General features: G+C 40.2%; 2 protein-coding genes across 5 annotated transcripts; one reads left to right on the top strand and one right to left on the bottom strand.

Annotated features, from left to right (window-relative positions):
• Positions 1–79: 79 nt before the first annotated feature.
• LOC100705030 (centrosomal protein of 128 kDa) lies at positions 80–12,928 on the bottom strand. 4 transcript variants are annotated; one of them, XM_025902981.1, is made up of 13 exons: positions 10,168–10,258; positions 9,074–9,342; positions 8,549–8,626; positions 8,048–8,090; positions 7,718–7,878; positions 7,526–7,607; positions 5,548–5,731; positions 5,325–5,398; positions 5,107–5,183; positions 4,914–5,014; positions 4,732–4,823; positions 4,506–4,646; positions 80–2,049 (listed from the first exon to the last, which is right to left on the bottom strand). In XM_025902981.1, the coding sequence occupies exons 3-13, from the start codon at positions 8,612–8,614 to the stop codon at positions 1,877–1,879; spliced, it is 1,194 nt and encodes a 397-aa protein (XP_025758766.1). In that variant the 5' UTR covers positions 8,615–8,626; positions 9,074–9,342; positions 10,168–10,258; the 3' UTR covers positions 80–1,876. The 4 variants fall into 4 exon arrangements, with proteins under 4 accessions (XP_025758766.1, XP_019207646.1, XP_005479002.1 ...); XM_019352101.2 differs by lacking the exons at positions 9,074–9,342; positions 10,168–10,258 and adding an exon at positions 12,582–12,928; XM_005478945.3 differs by lacking the exon at positions 9,074–9,342 and having other exon boundaries at positions 10,168–10,323.
• mmachc (metabolism of cobalamin associated C) lies at positions 10,437–16,803 on the top strand. The gene is made up of 5 exons (XM_005478947.4): positions 10,437–10,577; positions 10,911–11,108; positions 14,605–14,757; positions 14,852–15,028; positions 15,327–16,803. The coding sequence occupies exons 1-5, from the start codon at positions 10,488–10,490 to the stop codon at positions 15,507–15,509; spliced, it is 801 nt and encodes a 266-aa protein (XP_005479004.1). The 5' UTR covers positions 10,437–10,487; the 3' UTR covers positions 15,510–16,803.
• Positions 16,804–17,457: the final 654 nt, after the last annotated feature.

The following is a 17,457-nucleotide window of genomic DNA, read 5'->3' as shown; positions in this document are numbered from 1 at the left end:
TCAGTGCTCTGCTTTACTGCAGCCTAACTGCACAATACTTGGCAAACACCATAAAATGGCAGTAAAAGGGTCTGATTCATCAGCCATTATGTGGACACAATAACGAATAGATGAGTCTTTTCTTCATTAAATGTCTTACACAACAAAATTAACAGCTGTACAAGGATAGTGTTACAGTGGATTGTGAAAAATACGCTCCGCTCTGGTTTTTTAGAAGGTATTGTATTGCTCACTACAGACTAATAAGACAATCTGTCTTGTTAGTGAGGTGGACAATGTGTATGTGGTCAATACTGTTGAAGCCTGAATGCATGCACCCCACTGAATACCTAACCTGGCTGTCAGCTCCCTGCAGCTCTGCACTGTGGTCTGGGATCCTTGATGGGGGGTGTCTGGAAGCTGAAATATTTAACAGCTTGACACGTAGCCTGGCGCAGTGTGATTCATGTCAGACACTGTAGCAATAAAGGGACCTTCAACTGCCTCGCTGAGTTGTGGGTATATGGAGATCGAAGTGGAGACTGACGGGCACCGGCGCCTTGATAATGGTAATGGCTTTTGATTCCTATTTATCTTATCTCACTTCACTCCTACCCCACTTCAGTTACATTACCAGGAACCAAAATCCCATCCCTCATCAGATTCCTTCTGGACTGAAGAGTGCATTATGGCAAGACGAAAAATCCATTAAATATCCATTACCATTTCACAGAGAATACTTACAGTTACTTTTGATACAGAGTCATGACATTCACCAGAACTTTAAACCCAAGAGGGATTGCAGCTCTTCTCGCCTGATCTATTACTGTCTATAAAGTGATCCAAGTCCCAGTTATAAAATACCAACTTAACTCAATCTGAGCATATCACGGGGCTCTAAGCTTGCAAACCAATGGTGTGCTCTTCAAAGCCAAGTGATTAGTTATGTCTCATTATGCATCCCACTGTCGCTATGGGCAAAGATGAGAGTCCAGCCCAAACCTTAACCACATCAAAGTTTCACCTAACCCCAACAATCTGTAATCATAACAAACCTAAACATAACTATTTTTAATTTTGTCATGCCTAAAGCCAAACTTTGTGGTTTAGCAGACCAATTGCAGCAGTTCTATCCTTAACTCCAGTAGGACCCATAATTTTCTGCCAGTAGTGCGCAACGTGCGGGCAGAGGGTGTGGCAACAATTAAAACTTCCTATTCTTTTAGTGCCTCACACTGCAAAATAATGCACCTTATAAAAGTGCTTCTATACTGACACAAAGCTCCACAATAATGGGAGAAAAAAAGTTTTATGTCAAAGGTCATACAAAGAACTATTTAAACAACTGACTGTCACCTCAAGTGGTTCCCAGCATCCTATCAGTCTGTGCATGTGGGAACAGAAGATTTTACAATCCTAAACTGTACCTGATAACACTAAATAGACTGAGTGGAGAAAAAATGCTTTGATGATGGGTACTTTAAACAAACAAACAAGAAGGAGAGTGGGCGACTCAAACGAGACCAGTTTAAAAAAACAAAAAAAACATTTAAAATAGGACAGATCACTAAGTGTGAGGCTGAGTCCAACACTTCTGGCACTCTCACTAAAACTGTTAAAAAACTGCATTCGAATAAAGCTCCCCCGAGGAAAAAAATCATCATATCCAAGCAGCTCTGTAACAGCAATAGGTAAAATGATCTAATTACTTGTTCTCCTTTATGTACAGTCAATACTCATTTTTGAATTTATCAAGTTTTATCTCACATTTTATGCACCTCATTTAATTTCTCATCACGCTCGGCAATGATGAAGCAACAACGCCGTCTGCTGTCTTTTTCTTGCTGAATGCTTCCTCAGCCTTCACCTTTTCCAAAAAACGCACAACACATAAAGGTCAAAGCTCATCAAGACTTAGGTCAGATCCCAAATCTGCATTCACATCATCTTCAAGATCATCATCGCCATCATTATCATCGTTGTCATCACCATCCACATCTGATCCAGGACCAGCAAAGTCACTCCGCCTGGACTGAATACTCAGACGTGCTCTGGGCTTCTGATGAAGAGCTGGCAGACATAAGGAGCAGAGAGGAGCGGTTAATTTTGTGTGAGTACCTCATTGCTGTGGTACCATCTGGGATTGGGTTGGAAAAGATTCAAATGTTTTCCCTTAACAACTATGCACTGGCATGAGTGCGTGTGCAAGTCTGTGTGGATACAATCGTCAAATTATCCTGGCTTCGTGGTCCCAAATCACTCTGGGAAACATTTAGAGCAGTGATGGTAATCTCTTCCGGGAACGTCAACCCTCTGTTACAGTAAGTCTCAGGGCGAGCAGTGCATGAGCTCACACAGGCACACAGAGTACTAAATTTCCCAGAGAAATGACCGGCTTTGCAGAGACCGTTGGAGAGGAAATGAGAGCTTTAGTGTTTTTTCTGCAGACGGAAGAACACAGAAGGACACCAGCCTGCTGACAGTGACATGCTACACTCACTATCACCAGCAAATTATATACTCCTGTATATTTTATATCTAATTTCAAGGTTTTTGTTTAGTCATGTATTTTTTTTAAAACTACTCTGTCTTCTTTTTTGTGCAACTCTTCAGTGGTCATGGTTCATGTAAGATGAAGTTACAAAAGGATATGGTTAGCTTAGCATAAAGACTGTAAATGAGGTGACCACAAGCGTTGCTGTATCCAAGTAACACATTTTTCCTTTAACATTAACATGCTTACAGTTAATCCCTACAAAATCATCATAACTAGCTGTAGTTTTACAATACATCAAACTAGATTGTAAAATAACAATGAAATATCATCTTCAAGATCTTGGCAGAACTCATCTCTAGCAAATCGTTTGAGAGTAGAAGAGCAAGGATATTCTCCAGGACAGACACTGTAGTGGTATTAAGGTTTTCTTTTAACTCTTGGAAAGAAACCTAAAAGCATATTTTATTTCCCGACATGTCAATCTATTACTTTAAAGTCCTTTTCAGGCATGGCCCAACTTCAATTCCAAAAAAGTTGAGACACTTTGTTATATGTAAAGAAAAACAGATCAATGATTTACAAATATCATAAACCCATATTTTATTTACAACAGAACATAAAAAACATGTGAAATATTTGAAATTTTGATATTTTAGTATTCCATGAAAAATATTAGCTAACTTTGAATTTGATGGTAGAAATACATGTGAAAAATGTTGGGACAGGGGCAGGAAAAGGGTGGGAAAATAAATAGTACTAAAAAATAAATTAGAGGTACATGTTATAACTAGTTAGGTTAACTGGCAACAGGTCAGTAATATTATAACATAAAAGAGCATCTTAGACAGTCAGTTTCTCAGGAATAAAGATCGGCAAAAAACAAACAAACAAAAAACTGTCGACAAATTATGACACAATTTAATATTCATCAATGTAAAATATCAAAGACTTTGAGTGTCTCATCATCTACAGTACATAATATCACCAACAGATTCACAGAGTCTGGAGAAATCTCTGTGCGCAAGGGACAAGGCAGAAAATCAATACTGAAAGTCCATGATTGATGGGCTCTCAGCTGGCACTGAATTAAAACAAGGCATGATTCTGTCATGAACTTCCCCATGCCATCCACAAAAGCAGGTCAAAGAGAAGGAACCATATCATGTGAACATGATCCAGAAACACTACCATCTTCTCTGGGACAAAGCTCATTTAAAATGGACTGAGGAAAACTATTCTATGGCCACATAAATCCAAATTTGAAATTCTTTTGGGAAAGCAGGATGTGAATGTGCTGCCCCTTGCCCCTTGCCCCTTGCATGCAAGCTCTGAGAAAGATTTCTCTCTGGGATTGGGAATGAGATTGGGAAAACACACCATATATAAATGTATTTGTGAATTAGAAACAGAGTTGCTGACAAAAACTGCATTATACATGCTACATAAAAATTTGGTGTTTAGGCCAGTGAGGTGGTAACTCCAAAAGATGCACAGTCAAGTGCATTGTGAGTGATTATCTGTTGATACAACTGTTTGCAGTTCAGACTTGTGTTGACAATTATACCAAAACTAGGTCCAAACCAGTAAGACTGCAGCTCTGACTTCAACAGATCACATGATTTAGATATGCTGTCAGATCAATGGAAAGGAGTGATGTCTGAAAAGGGCTTATTTCACTGTAAGCTAAATTGGCAAAGACTGTAGTGTACTCTCTGCACTGAGTCACACCTACTGGGTTGAATAAGACTGAAGGTTGAGCCAGATGTGTGGGGGAATGGCGGGAGAGGGAATGACTAGTCTCATCTTGTTAAAACCACCATCAGGTCGTGCCCATCTGCTTTCCTGTGTAATGCTTTATGTTGATATGACAGGTGGTTTAACTGTCAGAACATGCCTTTGGTACTGTATTTGCACCAAAGGTTGATTTGCAAAAATACTATCATGCACACATGTGGTATTGCTGTGACTGTAGGTGCACTAGGCCACCGGGCTTCAGTGCATTTTTCATTCCAAAAAGATACATTCTTACCAGGGTCTTCCAGCCACGAGAGATCATCTGAGCTGACCTCCGCCAGGCTCGGGGTTGGGCTAAGGTCTTCTGAGTCAGAGTCTGCCTCTTCAACTTTAACTACTCTCTTATGGCTATGAGAGAGTGGGAGTGGTGATGCCCCTAAATCAAACAACAAAAAACCCCCAAACATGGTTTATTATGCTGTGGATCTGTGTTCAACAGAAACAGAAAGGATGGCACTTACTTGATGTGTGGGCTGAAGGCAGAGGTGATGTTGGTTCACATCCTCGTAGAACGAGACTTCTGACCTCATCCTTCAGTTCTGACACAGTTGATCTGGTGTAAGTGATTTACAGTAATATAATTAATACAAGACAAGAAAAAAAAACCTAGATACACACAGACTGTACATGGTCACACATATACCTGATCTGGCGAACCTCTTGCTGTGTGTGAGAATACTGTAAGACCGTCTTTGTCAGATCAGTGTTGTGAATTCTGTAGCTGTCTGTCAGCTCCTCCACAGTCTGAATAAATCACACAGAGAAAGGTTAAGCATCTGAAAGAATAAAAACCACAAACCCACAAGCAAACACTGGCTGTGAGTTACAATGTGTACCTTGCAGCTGTGTTCGTACAGTCTCCTGGTCTCCCTGGCCTGTGCCTGCTGGAGAAACATGTCCTCCTCCTGCCTCCCTGTCAAGGGTAAAAGAAAGAGCAGATGTTGCAAGCAAGATGGTTCTTGCTTTTCCTTTGTAGACCAACAGTGGAAAAGGACATGTGCAGGCCCGCTGAATGAATGCAAGGGCATGATGTGTGTGCGTGTGTGTGACTCACTTAGCCGTGTTTTTAGTTGGTCCAACTCTCTGCGCAGCTGTTCCAGCTCCTCTCGGCGGAGCTTTGAGCTAAAACTGGGAAAAAGAGAAAGTAAATGACACTCACACAGCTCTGTAATAGCAATCTCTTATTAAGAGATGTAAACATTTTAATGTCAATTTAGGGTTGGACCTATCATCATTTCAGTCTCCAGTCACCTCCCCCAGCTCCACCCCTAATGCACCTCTCCTCCAGGTTGCCTAGCGACGTGGCTCGGGTGATGTGTCCCCTTAGACTGTTCAGCTCACGTCCAACTTCCCTTCTCCACTGCTCCATCCTTCTCTCTGCTCCTGGGCTTTGTCCTCTCCTCGATTCCTCCCTTTGTCTATCCTTCTCTCTCAACTCCTCACGCAGCCTGTGAACCTCGTCTGGAAAAGAAGATAGATATCTAGGACCAGCTGATTTTTTTTCTACTTTACAGCTCCTTCCATTACCCTTGCGGACAAACCAGAATAATTCATCAATATCTTTAATTATGAATGAATCCATTCTGGCTGAATACACTTAGCAGTTTTTCCAGGCTGTAGAGAGAAAGGATGGATAGTGAGTAGAGAAAATAGAGGCGGGCCAATAACAAATAAAGTTTGCTAGGACTCATCTCTTTCAAGCGGTGCAGTAAGTGCTGATGGCTCACAAACTTGAGACCATATTTTCCTGTAAATCCACTTGCTTCCTGTAGCTGCAAGTATTTAGCTATTGGCCCACTTTTTCTGCATCTCCCCTGACACAGCTAAGTGAACCTGTTAGTGTAGAGTGGAAGTGGGTCGAACTGTATTTAATGTAAACTCAAAATTTAAGCACCTTCAAGTTTTTTAGGAAAAGCATATTATGCTTTTCCTAATTTCTGTCAGTTATATAATGTTACAGAAGCTGGTGATCATATTAAATGTGGTCAAAATGTCAAATAATGTCACCATGTCTACAAAGTAATCCGTGTGAGTCGCAATCTTAGAGAACTGACTACATAAACCTCTGCAGGGATGTTGCTGTGCCAGTAAGAACTGTTTACTGCAAATCTTCGATTACTAGCAGTATTAAGTGCCTACTAAACCACAAAAAGGAAGCACAACCTGAGAGGCAGTTTTAACAGGTAAAGGGAGACAATAACAGGAAGCTGGAGGGGAAACTACCATGCAGCAACATCAAAGATATGTGTGGGAGAATGAACACCATGACTGGCTTCAAGAGGAAGAAAAGCCTGCCTCCAGGACAGGTGGACATAGCAAATGAGTTTAACCTGTTTTATAACTGGTTTGAACTTGGCACTCTGCAACTTCTGCCGGTCCAGCATCTCCAGCACCATCCTCAGTAAGCACACTACAGCTGCAGCACCTTCTACACCAGCTTCTCCTCAGCTGTTCTTTACAATGAATGAGGTGAAAGCAGAGCGGAGGAGGCTGCACTCTAGGAAAGCAGCTGGGATAAGTCCCAGGCTATTTAAAGACTGTATCTCAGATGGCAGCGCTTCTGCACACTATCTTCAACCTTAGCTCAGAAGAGTTCCAACCGTCCTGTGCCAGTGCTCAAGGCAAGGCAGCTGACCATGATCAACAACTGCAGACCATTTACCCCCAATTCCCATATCATGAAGACAATGCTCTTTCCCTTTCTGACACCACAAGTCCAGCATGCACTGGAGCCTTTATAGTGTGGATAACAGGAGAGCACTAGACTTATTTCTTTTGGACAAGCCTGGTGGCTACATGCGGTTTATCTTTTCTTATTTTTCTATTGTGTTTAAAACTCTTCAACCTCAGATTTTGAGAAACAAGCTTGAGAAGGTGTGGTGGATTTTACCTTCACCTCGTGGATACATAACTAATGAATGGGCCAACAGTTTGTTAAACTGGATATATGGATATGTCCAGTGGATATATGAACATAAATGCCTTATGGTAGGTAAAATTCAAGGATTGTTTGTACTGTAATCTGAAACTCATCACATGTAATGTCTAAAATAGAGAAGAGCAACACAAAATCTGTGGTAATAACTAATTTACATTAAAATGCTACATGCTCTGGGTGCATCGTTTGTGACCTGACACCTCACTTTGGATGATGATTCTCAACACTTCTGAATCTGGTAACAGTTCATTTCTTGTAGTTGACAAACTGGAGTGAGATGTGTTTATGAGAAAATAATATCACGCAGTAACGGTTACCTTGAAGCACCTGAATGTGACATTGTTGAGAGTGCTTCTCTCTTTCCAAATCATGGAGCCTCTGGGTGAGGGAATCAATCGCCTTTGAAAGATTTTGGGAAGAGAAAATGAGTCACTGCTGAAATCAAACAATGTGTTAAATACCATAAATATCTTGCTATTTAGTTCTCAGTGTTAATCAAATAAACACACCTGGCTCTGTATCTGGAGCTGTGACTGGACAGAAGCCAAGTCTGCCCACTGCACACCAGGACTGAAAGTTGGGGAAGTCTGTCGGAGAAGTGGTGCTCGAGGAGGAAGAGCAGGGGGGTCTGAATCTGAATCACAACCTCTCTCACGCACTGGAAACAAATCTGAAAAGGAAGAGTGGAAATCAGGTTACTTAGATGGTTCAAACAACTGTTGCGTCTACAGTATTTAGTTAACTCTAAAAGAAAGGAAGTCAACTTAACATAAACAATGACAGGTTAAGGGTAATTTCCCCTTTTAGTCATATTGAGAAATTTAAAATGCTAGGCTCACCTTCGCCTCCTCTGAAAAATTTCCCCGTTGGCGTCAACCTCTCCTGTCAGAGACAGAAGTTTGGTTTTTTCGATATTCAACATTCAAAGGGTACTTCCCAAAGTCTTCTATCTACACTGTCTTAATTTAAATCACTGTTTAACTTTAATAGAGCACTGCTGCCATCTACAGATCGCTATGGGAACTGATCACAAGGGATCAGAGAAGGTTCTCCTGTGGTCAACACCAGAGCTTATCAAACAATAGGGTGCAGACAAGCGTGTGAAAAATATCAAATAAAATGACATTTTTAACAAGTTTTGCAGATGCTACTGTGCTTTGACATGCACCTTCAGTTATGTAAATATCAACACAGAGCCTTTTTTATTGTCAGTGAATGATGAACGTTGTGTGATGTGAACTTTGTTTTGCTTCACAGAAGTACTGTTCAGAGTGATGCAGAAAAAAACCTGCCTCAGTATGAATCAAAATATACAAATAAAAGTATTTAAATGTACTCACCCTCATCTTTGCAACACTGCCATCTGCTACAGATAGAATGGAGCTCAGCTGATTGTCCCAGTTCATGTCTCATTCGAACTAGAAAGAGAAAAAATTAAAAAAGTAAAGTTGTCAAATTCAAATATTTATTATTATTGTTGCTTAACTGATTATCGATCCATGAGGAGCATCATCCGAGACAACACTTTGTGCCCTGAGATAGGTTAAAGCTACATCAAAAACCACTAGACCACAATGACACAACCTTAGACACGTGTTATTCCTGGTAGGCGAGGCATCAGCTGAGTTAAGAGCTTACACTTTGAGGGAGATTAAATTACAGCAGCCCTGTACATTTGCACGTTTTTAGTTACAGTGATCACCTGCCTCACAGGAAAATGTAACCTGGGATGTCACGATATAACAGCGTATTAGCTCATTTTCAGATTAAAAAGGGAGCAGGAGTTTCCAAACAGGCCTGTTGGGAATGACTACAAACGTAAACATAAGTGGTTCACATGCTGTTAAAATAAAAAGTCTTATTACCTGACTTAACTGAAGTTTGTCCATTTTCCTAATATTTCTGGCTACTTTATAGATAAAAAAAAAAATCTAAGTTTGAAGGGATGATCATCAACATCAAAAAGGCCAGATGAGTGGATTTGGACATCTGACAAGGATGCCTCCTAACTGAGGTGTTTTGGTCATGTTCACCAGGAGGAGGCCCCAGCACACAAACACTCTGGTGTCCCCCTATACATGCTGGATGAGGTGGGCAGAGAGAGGGGTTTGGGCTTCGAATCCTGTCAATGGGACTCAGACCCAGAAAAGTGGCAGAAAATGGATCGATGGATGGATGGATGGAGAGACAAAATAAAAAAAAATAAATTAAATTACATTTTCCTACACTAATTATTGTTAATAACTCATGAGAAAGAAAATGGTTATTCTCTCGTAGTAAAGCAGTAGATATGAGAATATTTCCTCAATTCTCTGAGGTTTGTGCCATTTTCTTTTATTGTTCTTTTTCAGTCCATGAATCACAAGTCACACATTCAATTAACCTTTCTGCACCTGGGACCACAGGTGATCAGGAGATGCCACAAATGTCCTTATGACAAAATGATGAATCCGGGATTCAATTTCAGGTATTTCATTACTGCTACAGTGCTAATTATAATTACAGGGGTTGCATACAGGTTAATCAAGGTCGTTCCCTAATATTTTATGTTTCGCTCACGCCACGGTTTGTAGGTCGATAAAGTAATGGGCCTATTAAACTGATCTGCAGGTCCGCTAGGAACTATAGGGCATATCGCTGTCCGGCTGCTAGGAACAGAAGCTTGAAAGAGTAGCTCTGGACAGAGCAAGCATTTCCTGACATAGACAAAATGCACAGCACACAAACATGTTGAGACACATCAACTGGTAAAGGCCAATTTTAACAGTTAATACCGCTAACGTTAGACGTTAGCCGTGATTTGCGACATTTTTTTCTCTCGGGTTTTTATTCGTGTTGGCAGGAAAAATTTTTTCGACTCTAAAACAGTCGATAGAGTTTACTTTCTTGTTTCTAACGCTGTCTCTGAAACATTATTAAGAAAATAAATATATTTCCTACCGCTAATCGAGATACTCACAGAAAACCTTGCGACTCCACTTTTAAATCCAGGAGCCCCTAACAATAACGTGATTGCGTATGACGTAAGGCACATGCCTTCTGGGTTTTGTAGTCAAAAAGTCCGAAATTATCTTTAGCCTCAAAATTACAGAGATAACCTAAAAGTACACTCACTTAGTGAAATACACTGTATTTTAAATGCATTCTAGTTAGCAAAAACAAACAAAGAAACAAAAAACTGTTCAAATATACCCCGAAGCTAAGATTTTTCATCGAGGACGTTGATTGGCCAAAGAACACCATGTCCCACAATGCAAAGCTCAATGTTGACACGCAACAATGGCGGCTTCCGATGTAAGCGTGGAAAGTGTAAGAGGACTGTTAAACGAGAGGTTAACAAATCTGGGATTTGAAGTTTACCCGTTAAAGGTATAATGAATTGTATAGTTTTATATTGAAAAGTATGAAAAAATCATTCTGATCGTAGAACTATTTCTTTTATGTGTACCGATTAAATATTTACGTTTAAATATTAATTGTTAAACATGCTACAACAAGTAAAAATAATGATAGATGGTTGAATACTGCATGTTTACTGACGTAATACTGGTTCTTGCCTTTAAGGGTATGTGCGTGGATCATTTTTTTCTGTTCTTTTATCTCTTCCTCGGAATTAATATTTTCAGCCAAATCAGATGATTTGTGATGGAGTAGCCTGCACATGTTTGGTTCTTACTCCCTAACATGTCCCTCTGTTTACAGATTGGCTGGTACAACTCTGTGCTACCTCCCACCCTGCACCTGTCGTATCCAGATGACACCCTGGCTGTGGTGGTGCTCAGCACTCCCGCCATGTTTGAAGAGGCCTTTCTGCCTTTCCTGGAGCAGAGGTGCTACCAGGGGCTTAATGACCCCATAGACCAATGTGTTAGAAAATGCATCACCTCTGCTGTCTCTCAGGTGAGGATGGAGGAGTGGTGACCAGGGTTATTTTAGTTAAACTGATTAAAAAGTAAAACTAAATTTTGAAAATGTAATAATAATAATCATCATCATCATAATAATAATATATACAAATATACAGGAAATATTTATAGTTTTAGTCATTTTTTTTTATTAATGAGAAGCCAACATGAGAAGCCACTGAGGTCTATACTACAATGCAGGATCTTGGCTTATCCAGGTAATTTTAGGGTTAACTCTTACCAGGGTAAATGGTAATATAAACCATAGGCCTAACTCCTTTGAAGCTGATTATGTTTCAAATTAGAGATCAACAGGGGTAAAATTACCACCTACTGATCAATCAGTTGACTGGAAAATAGCACTTCTGGAAGATCCCTCAGGCTGTTGCGGGTCTGAAGCTTTTCAGTAGCGTCCACAATCATACCACTGATTTGTCTGCAGCTGCCAGCACACTTATCTATGTCTGTGATTTGTCAGATGCTGGCAGTACCACTCCTTTCATGTGAACATGCTCGTAGCTGGATTGATAAACCCTGAGTTAATTTTTGAGTTGATAAGCGGCTTCGTGCGACCGCTCAGTCTGATCACCACTGTTAGGTTGAGTGGGTCCAGACAACAGAAAGATACCCTGGGTATGCTGAACTTTCTTTGTATTGTAGAGCCTAGATGCACCTGTGTATTGAAACCAGGATGTCTATGTTTGCGTAGTTGTGTTCCAAAATCATACTGTTTTTAAATCTTTCTCCTTCCCCCTGAAAAATGCCACTCATTTCTGAATAAAGGAAAACCTAAAAGTAGCACTGAAACTGATCAAAAATTAAACTAAAACTAAAGTGAATACACTAAAAATGGTTAAAAATACTAGGCAATAATGCTTGTAGTGATTGCAAAAATCAGTTTCAGTGGGTTACTTCATTTAATTTCAATCTGCAGTGCATTCACTGTTAATGACCTAATTATAATTCTTCTCAAATGCCTGCATTCTTTTGTCCATATTCATTTTCACTATGACTGACTTTTTCCAGCATCCTGAGGCCTGTATTACAAAGTGAGTTCAACTTACAGTGTACCCACATGGGTATTTCCACTGGGGAAATACAAAGGCTTTAAATGCTATTGAAAAACTTTAGACACTCCTGCTCCCCATACACAGAAGTCTCAGGTATCTTCCAAGAATGGTAATGCTATTTTCCTGAGATCCGATTGGTCAGTAGGAGGTGATTTTATACCTATTGATTTTGATTTTAATCTGGGGTTAACCCTAAAGTTACCTGGCTAAGATGAAATCCTGCCTTGGTGTCACGGCTTGGGGCAGCGGCCGTGTGAGGTGTGGAAGGGAGGACTCAAATGCAGTACTTATTCAGATGTGAGGGAGATTTATTATGAATACCAAACATAAAGTGGAGATGGTAAAACAGAACTAAAGATGAACTAAACTGGGAGAATCTAAACCAAAGAGCAGCAAACCTGAGCATGGAGGGAGGACAGCAGGGAGAGCACGCAGGGTGACACAGAGGAGGAACACAGAGCAATGCAGAGTAGGCAGGGTGACACTGAGTGATGAACACAGACGACGCAACGAGGAACAAAGGCAAACACACACAATAAATACACAGAGGGACACTGGGAAATCACACACAGGTGGGAGACACAGCTGGACCTGGTTAACCTGACGAGACAGGGGAAACACTCACACCAGGGACCAACAGAGGGAGCACAACCCCAGAAACCCAGTATCAAAATCCCAAAACACAAACCATCCCAAACAGCCCACAAATAATAACAATAAATACACCAAACCCAAAACCGCTGAGTCATGGACTCAGGATCATGACACTTGGAGTGCAGGCTTCTGCTGAAGGCCAGTCTGGTATAGCGCTGCTATTTTGAGACAGTATTTGAATTCTAGACACTTATTTAGCCACATGTATTCCTTCTTTTTTGACATTTTTTAGCTTGGTTTATATAATCAGCTTTTTTTTTAATTATCAAAGAGCATTTGCAGAACTGCTGGCTTCTGAAAATGAGGCTCTCTATGCAGTTATATTATTTCCAATATTTCTAATTAACTTCACGTTGGATTAAATGAAAAAATGAAATACTCACATACTAAACGTTTAAGTCACTCCTTCATTTTTGTTGTTTCTCATTAAATTCGTCTATATGTTCAGTCACAGTTAGTTTCCAGGCAGTCATTGAAGTCACTTAGCTTAGACTGGCTGTACTTGACATGAGTAATCACGTGTTTGATGAGCCCACTGGATTATTGAATAAGGCTGTGCAGTCAGGGTAATACCTATAAATCTAAAGAGCTGTCATCCACTAAGGATGTGCCTTGTGTCACCCTGTTTTTTATCAGATTCACTGAAATTTAATAGGTTACGGTGGAAGCTTGTTTCTGCCACTGCAATCTGTATCTTGAAATGTCTCCTTACGAACTCGCACCTCTGAGAGAGTAACTCAAACTTAGGAAAAATAACTAATTATTTCAAATAATTTTGAAATAATAACACAAAGTTTTCACATACCTCTGTTGACTTATGGATGAAAAAAAACTTTTTCAGCGCTGAAACAAGCTTCCATACTATGATCTGTCTCTGCACCGTGTTTTCTAAAACTGGTGTGACTTTTTTTGTTTTGCACGCACACATACGCGCACACACACACACACACACACACACACACACACACACACACACACACACACACACACACACACACACACACACACACAAACAAACACACAGATTACAAATGGCAATGAATGACTTGTCATTTATCATTACAGTTTGTCTGAGAGATATTTTGAATTTTAAAATAATGACATCATTATGGAAGAGGTTCCATTTGTGTCAAAACTGTTCAAAATGCACATTGTTTGTATTGACTGAACAATGCTGATTTTTTTTAGACCACCAGTCATAAAAATAAGAAAACAAAATATTTTAGAAATCTCTCAAAAACCTGTTTAAATTAAAACTTGCATTGTTGTTTATTAGACAAATAACAAACTCAAAGTCAGAAATGAATCATAACATTATGTTGACACGCAACATTCAGTGACCAAAACGTAATTTTTCATTTAATTTAAAATAACCATATTTTAGCATCTTATTCAAAAATGTATAACAAGAATAGTTATATTTTAGCATTGAAAATATCATTTTGATTAAGGCGCTTGTGCATACTGGTATATCAACTGTTATGGAAATATAAACATTTTTTTGGTAATAACCGGTGCTGCTAATTTAGGGCACTTGTGGCATAAACCTTACATTGCGTGAGTGAGCTTACAGTTTGTGTGTGCATACAGTTTAAGCACAGTGTAAAGGTTACTGGAAGCCTATAGCATATGAAACTTTATGGGAAAGCCTCTGACAGTCTCACAGCATCATCATGCTGCCTAACTCTATTTAGATTGCAACTGTAATCATATTCATGAACTTTTTCTCACGTTTAAACATATTTCTTACCTTATCCTGCCCTGCAGTGTTTTCCAGGAGAGAAGGTGGATGTGAGGTACGACTATGAACTACTGCCCAGCAGGAAGCCCAAGTTCTTGGCCCAGACTGCAGCTCACGTATCAGGAGCAGCTTTTTACTACCAAAAGGCTGATGTGACGGAGCAGCCCTGGGCTGAAAAAGTAATCACATTCTTGTTTGCTCCTTTGGTACATTTTTAAAAGGCAGTCTTTACCTTTCTTGTGTGCTGTGATCCTTTGATCCTTTTGCTTTCAGAAAATGTTTGGAGTGTGTGTGCATCCGCGGTTTGGGGGCTGGTTTGCCATCCGAGCTCTGTTGGTGTTTGGAGATGTCACGGTGGGCTCTGAGCTGGCGCAGCCTGTTCCTCCTGACTGTGTGCCATCCAGAGAGGGCAGGATAAAGCTGCTAGAGGCTTTTAACTTTCGCTGGCAGGTAACATCTTTTAGTCATAAAACCTGCGGCACACACAAACTGTAGATAGACACCACCAACTGTTTTGTGCTCTGTGATGGAGGTTTTGTTCTCTGAGAAGATTTAGTCTGTCTGCGCTGTAGGGCTGAGGTGGCAGAGGACCCATGTTGTTGTCCTGTTTCCTATTTCATGACGATACAAATTAATTTCGTATCGCTGTTTAGTTTTTAATGCTACATTTTAGTTTTCCAATCTTTGGGAAGTTCCAGTATGCCAGATTAGTGTATAACTGAATTTTCCCACCATTCTGTCTCATCAGGATTGGAGCTACCGTGACATTATCAGTCCAATCCAGACCTACTCTCAGAAACAGAGGGACTATTTCTCCACCCCGCCTGCTAAGCGTTTGGCTCTGCTCAGGGCTTGGGGCTATCTGCCAAGTGACAATAATCAACCTGAGCCCACCTCGGACACACAGAGTCAAGAAATTGGACATGGGTGAATTGTGGAAGCACCGCCTGTCCTTTCTGAATGCACACCTCTGCTGTATTTCCAGAATTTAAATTAAGTCTTGGTTGAAGACCCTTTAATCAAACAGCTTCTTATTGAGACCAAAGCTGGGATTTTAATTTAAGCTCGACTTTTTGGTGGAAGCTTCTTTTTCAGGGTTGAATATGTGTTTGATTCTTTGTTTTGTTTTTTTCTTGAAAGTTTAACACTACTGAAAATATCAGTAACATATCAGGTTCCTCTTTCTCTTGTATTATTAGGTAATAGCTGATATTATTGAGTGGATTTTTGCTGAGTAGTATTCTGTTCAGGAAAGCAGAATTTACCGTCTGATGTGCTTTTGCAAAGTAATGCACTTTAGTTTTTGTTGTGTCCTATCGGAAAATAGAGAATGTGAGTGTCCAAGTAGCAACAGGAAGGTTTTGCTTCACATTTTGAATGACTCGAGTTCAAACTTGAGTTAAGCCATGTGTCATCAGCATGTTTAATCTGCATGCAAGTGCCTTGATTAAAAAAACACTATTGTTTTTCTGTAAAATGTTTTTATTTGATTTAACAGTGAAAAAATGAAAGTTGAGACTAAATAGCAACATTAGTTTGTTTGTGAGCAGAATGACTCAAAGAGTTGCTTGAATATTACTTTTTTTTGTCCAGAGATCAGACTTAACCCAACAAACTGAGAAATATCTGAAGGATTCTTTAACAATGCTAGTTCTTGTGTTATGTCTTTCTCTATGTTCTTTTCATGCTTGCGTGGATTCTCTGTGGATACTAAAGCCTCCTCTCACAGTCCAAAGAGATGCACGGGGTTAGTGTAATGGAACTCTAAACTGGCCCTAGGTGTGAATGTGAGCATGAATGGTTGTCTGTCTCTGTTTTAGCCGTGTGACAAACTGGTGATGTCAGCTGGGATAGTCACCAGCCTCACACGACCCTGAACTCTGAATTGCATAAGCAGAAGACAACGTATTGATGATATATGACAATATATTCCTTCTGGATCCAAGAAGGATGTAAACATGTATATATGCCATCCATGCATGCAGTCTTTGTGCAGGGCTTTGAGAAAAATATTGATCACATCTGTAGTTTTTTCCAGAGCAATGTACTTGTTGGAGCGTGTTTCTTTAATAACCAGAACAATCAGTCATTCTTTGAATTATTTGAGGTTTATAGTTCAAACTGAATGAACCTACCTGCAGAAAATCAACGATGAATATTGCAGCACAAAGTCCGAAATTATTATTTTGTTAAAACAAACAAAGAAAAAAAAATCCATCCAGTCATCTGTCTCCAGTATTCATTCCCTCCATTGTTTTGCCCTTGTCTCTAGTTTACCTGACACTCAGCTGATGCATTATAGATGTGAGCAGCCTCTGCCCGCCTGCCTGGTGACAGACTGACTACCTTTAACTGTGACTAACCTCAGTGACGTTGAGTCAGCACCCAGCATGCTACTGTGATCCCGAGAATTCTCAGTTTGTCAGGTTTTTCTGCTCCTGTCTGTTTATTTTTAAGAGGAATGAGTACAACAGGATCTAATGTGCACTGAGGGGTTAACTGCATCAGTACGGGTTCAGCCCAGGTCACATTTGCACTTGCAGCTCTAGGTGTCGCTGTTGTCGTGAGGCTGAGGGTTTGCGCTGCTGTTTCTGAAGCATCTGCAAATGTTCAGCACTTCATAAAGTCAAGTACTGACTGCAGATAACCTGCCTCAGATTATGAAGTATACATTTGCACACAGCTCACTGAATCTCAGACTATACTATTTGACTCTTAGTTAAACGGCTGTACTCTCTGCTCTGTTTTACTTTCAATTTTGGTGACTTTTTACTCCACTGAGCCATCAATTGCTTAATTTCCTCTTTAATGCTCAATCCAACACCCCATCCCTGACTCCTTTACTCTCCTTTGCTCGTATTGCCTCTCTCTCCTCACCC

Source organism: Oreochromis niloticus, linkage group LG23 (assembly GCF_001858045.2).
Source record: "Oreochromis niloticus isolate F11D_XX linkage group LG23, O_niloticus_UMD_NMBU, whole genome shotgun sequence".
NCBI classification, from domain to species: Eukaryota; Metazoa; Chordata; class Actinopteri; order Cichliformes; family Cichlidae; genus Oreochromis; species Oreochromis niloticus.
Note: the sequence above shows the minus strand (reverse complement) of the source record. Positions and strands in the feature narration are given on the sequence as shown.

What these genes read in the sequence shown, in the direction of transcription:
- LOC100705030 (XM_019352101.2), bottom strand. Translation starts at nt 8,614, where the DNA reads ATGAACTGGGACAATCAGCTGAGCTCCATTCTATCTGTAGCAGATGGC. An exon ending in GCAGTGTTGCAAAGATGAGG is followed by an intron (nt 8,091 to 8,548) that starts GTGAGTACATTT and finishes TGTCTCTGACAG; the next exon opens with GAGAGGTTGACGCCAACGGG. An exon ending in CTAGGCAACCTGGAGGAGAG is followed by an intron (nt 5,399 to 5,547) that starts GTGCATTAGGGG and finishes TCTTTTTCCCAG; the next exon opens with TTTTAGCTCAAAGCTCCGCC.
- mmachc (XM_005478947.4), top strand. Translation starts at nt 10,488, where the DNA reads ATGGCGGCTTCCGATGTAAGCGTGGAAAGTGTAAGAGGACTGTTAAAC. An exon ending in TCACCTCTGCTGTCTCTCAG is followed by an intron (nt 11,109 to 14,604) that starts GTGAGGATGGAG and finishes CCTGCCCTGCAG; the next exon opens with TGTTTTCCAGGAGAGAAGGT. An exon ending in AGCAGCCCTGGGCTGAAAAA is followed by an intron (nt 14,758 to 14,851) that starts GTAATCACATTC and finishes TTTTGCTTTCAG; the next exon opens with AAAATGTTTGGAGTGTGTGT.